Source organism: Babylonia areolata, chromosome 34 (assembly GCF_041734735.1).
Source record: "Babylonia areolata isolate BAREFJ2019XMU chromosome 34, ASM4173473v1, whole genome shotgun sequence".
NCBI classification, from domain to species: domain Eukaryota; kingdom Metazoa; phylum Mollusca; class Gastropoda; order Neogastropoda; family Buccinidae; genus Babylonia; species Babylonia areolata.
The window spans coordinates 17075984-17078483 of NC_134909.1; the positions used below are offsets into that span (position 1 = coordinate 17075984).

Here is a 2500-nt window from a genome sequence, read left to right on the forward strand (position 1 = left end):
ACCCCCCCCCCTCACCCTCCTACTTCCACCCCTCCCCCTGCCAATTTGCCCCTCCCACCCCCTGCCCCCCCCCCCCCAAAAAAAAAACTCCCATCTTCCCCCTTGCCCATTCCCTCAAACTACCTCCCCCATCCTACTCCCACCACCCCGCTGCCCATTTGCCCCTCCCATACCCCCCCCCTCCCCCCAACTACTCCCACAGCCTGCCCTTAACCCCCTCCTCCCAACCCCACCCCTGTCCCAACATGTCCTGTCCTGTCCTCCTCCTACTTCTGTTTCACACGGTGCTAAGCACTGTTTGTGTTTGTTAATCAACGTACACCATGACAGCAGCTGAGTAACTCTGATGATGTGTCACACCTAATCTTTTTTTTTGTCATGTAACGTCTGATGATGATGAGTACGAGGTGGAGGAGGAGGAGGAGGAGAAGAAGAAGAAGAAGGAGAAGGAGGAGGAGAAGGAGGAAAAGAAGAAGAAGAATAAGGAGGAGGAGGAGGAGAAGAAGAAGGAGGAGGAGGAGGAGAAGGAGGAGGAGGAGGAGAAGAAGAAGAAGATGAAGAAGGAGGAGGAGGAGAAGAAGAAGAAGAAGAGGGAGGAGGAGGAGGAGAAGAAGAAGAAGATGAAGAAGAAGAAGAAGAAGAAGAAGAAGGAGGAGGAGGAGGAGGAAGAGGAGGAGGAGGAGAAGGTGGAGCAGAAGAAGAAGAAGAAGAAGGAGGAGGAGGAGAAGAAGAAGGAGGAGGAGGAGAAGAAGAAGAAGAAGAAGAAGACTAAGCGGGGCCTCACCCGCATATCCACATTCGCTGAGAGCGTCGGCGATCTCCTTGCGGTGGGCGTTGTAGTCCCAGTAGAAGTCGCCCAGCATCTTCTGGAAGCGCATCCCCTCACCCCTGTGGTAGTCCTGCAGCTGCTCCAGCTCCGACACGATGGACTTGACCTTGGCCAGCACGTCCTCCAGGGGAAGGTTCTTCAGGTTGCCTCGCTGCTCGTTCAGCAGACTGCTGCCGCTGGCGGCGGTGGTTGTGGTGTTGGTGGCCGTGGTGCCGTTCATCTAACACAGGCAGACAAAGATGGGGAGTTCTTTTTCTTCTTCTTCTTCGTTCGTGGGCTGCAACTCCCACGTTCACCCGTATCTACACGAGTGGGCTTTTACGTGTATGGCCGTTTTTACCTCGCCATGTAGGCATCCATATTCCGCTTTCAGGGGCGTGCATGCTGGGTATGTTCTAGTTTTTCCATTACCCATCGAACACTGACATGGATTACAGGATCTTTAAAGTGCGTATTTGATCTTCTGCTTGCGCATGCACACGGCGGGGGTTCAGGCACTAGCAGGTCTGCACATATTTTGACCTGGGAGATCGGAAAAAATCTCCACTCTTTACCCACCAGGCGCCATTGGCGAGATTCCATTGCCATTTTCTCTGGAAATACTTTGTCTGCCAATACCAAATTTGGCTTAAACATGGAATGAAATAAGTTGTAAGTCTACCGAATCAAGTTGTATTTCCAGATCATTGACGGTTCATTTGTCCGAACGCAGTGACGCCTCCTTGAGCTACTGAAACTGAAACTGACGGTTCATTCGTTGAGATTCGTTTCGAAATCCGAAAATTCTAAAACAACAACAACAACCACTTCCAACTGAGTTGCTAGATGGAATGTTGTGTTTGCAAGACTACATGACCTCGTTTTTCTCGTTCACAATTAAAAGGAAAGAAATACAAATTCTGGACAAAATACAGTGATACCAACTACACCATCAACATGTTTACTGCATATAGATATTCTAAAGTGGACGCTGAATTAACTGGAATGAACACAAAAGAAAAACGGAATCGATCCTTTCTTCTAGCCCGTTGTAAACTGGTTCGTACAGATCTAGAGATCTATCACGTGTTGCGATGTGCTTGAAGCGATGGCAACGTCTCCTTTTCCGCCAAATAAAAGAATAGTCGAGATATAATATAACGCACAGAAAACATGATGATTTAAAAAGCGTTATTATGTCCGATACAATTGGGTATATTTATCGCAGGAAGAAGAAAACAATACTGTTTTGAATATTAAATACAGTCAAATGACGTCAGATGTGCCGCAGCAGTGGGGATTTGTCTGCTTGTTTCGGACTTGAATATGCATGGTTCGATCCCGCTCGCATGCTCTTAAAAAAAAAAAAAAAAAAAAAAAAAAGAAGAAGAAAAAGCAGGGCTGTCACTGTCTCTGTCTCTGTCACTCTCTCTCTCTCTCACCTGTCCATCACTCCTCTCCTTCCCAGCAGGACTGTCACTGTCTCTGTCTCTGTCACTGTCTCTCTCTCTCTCTCACCTGTCCATCACTCCTCTCCTTTCCAGCAGGGCTGACACCCGCGGCATTCCCGACGCCTGCCGTGTCGCCCCCAGCGGCGGACGCCACGTGATTGGCTGACGATGACCCTGACCTCACCGATGATTGGCTCGCGGCGCCGGCGCTGTTTTCGGACTGAGAGTTCATGGCGTTTTG

The 2500-nt window shown here is 49.3% G+C and overlaps 1 protein-coding gene across 1 annotated transcript in view; it reads right to left on the minus strand.

Annotated features, from left to right (window-relative positions):
* LOC143277418 (uncharacterized) overlaps positions 1-2500 on the minus strand; it is a 47371-nt gene that overhangs the window by 18058 nt on the left and 26813 nt on the right. The window contains exons 2-3 of the mRNA XM_076582220.1: positions 2327-2500; positions 785-1049 (exon numbers count right to left, since the gene is read on the minus strand). The exon at positions 2327-2500 is cut by the window's right edge and continues 158 nt beyond it. Of these exons, the coding sequence (XP_076438335.1) occupies positions 785-1049; positions 2327-2500 (439 nt within the window). The remainder of the gene's footprint in view (positions 1-784; positions 1050-2326) is intronic.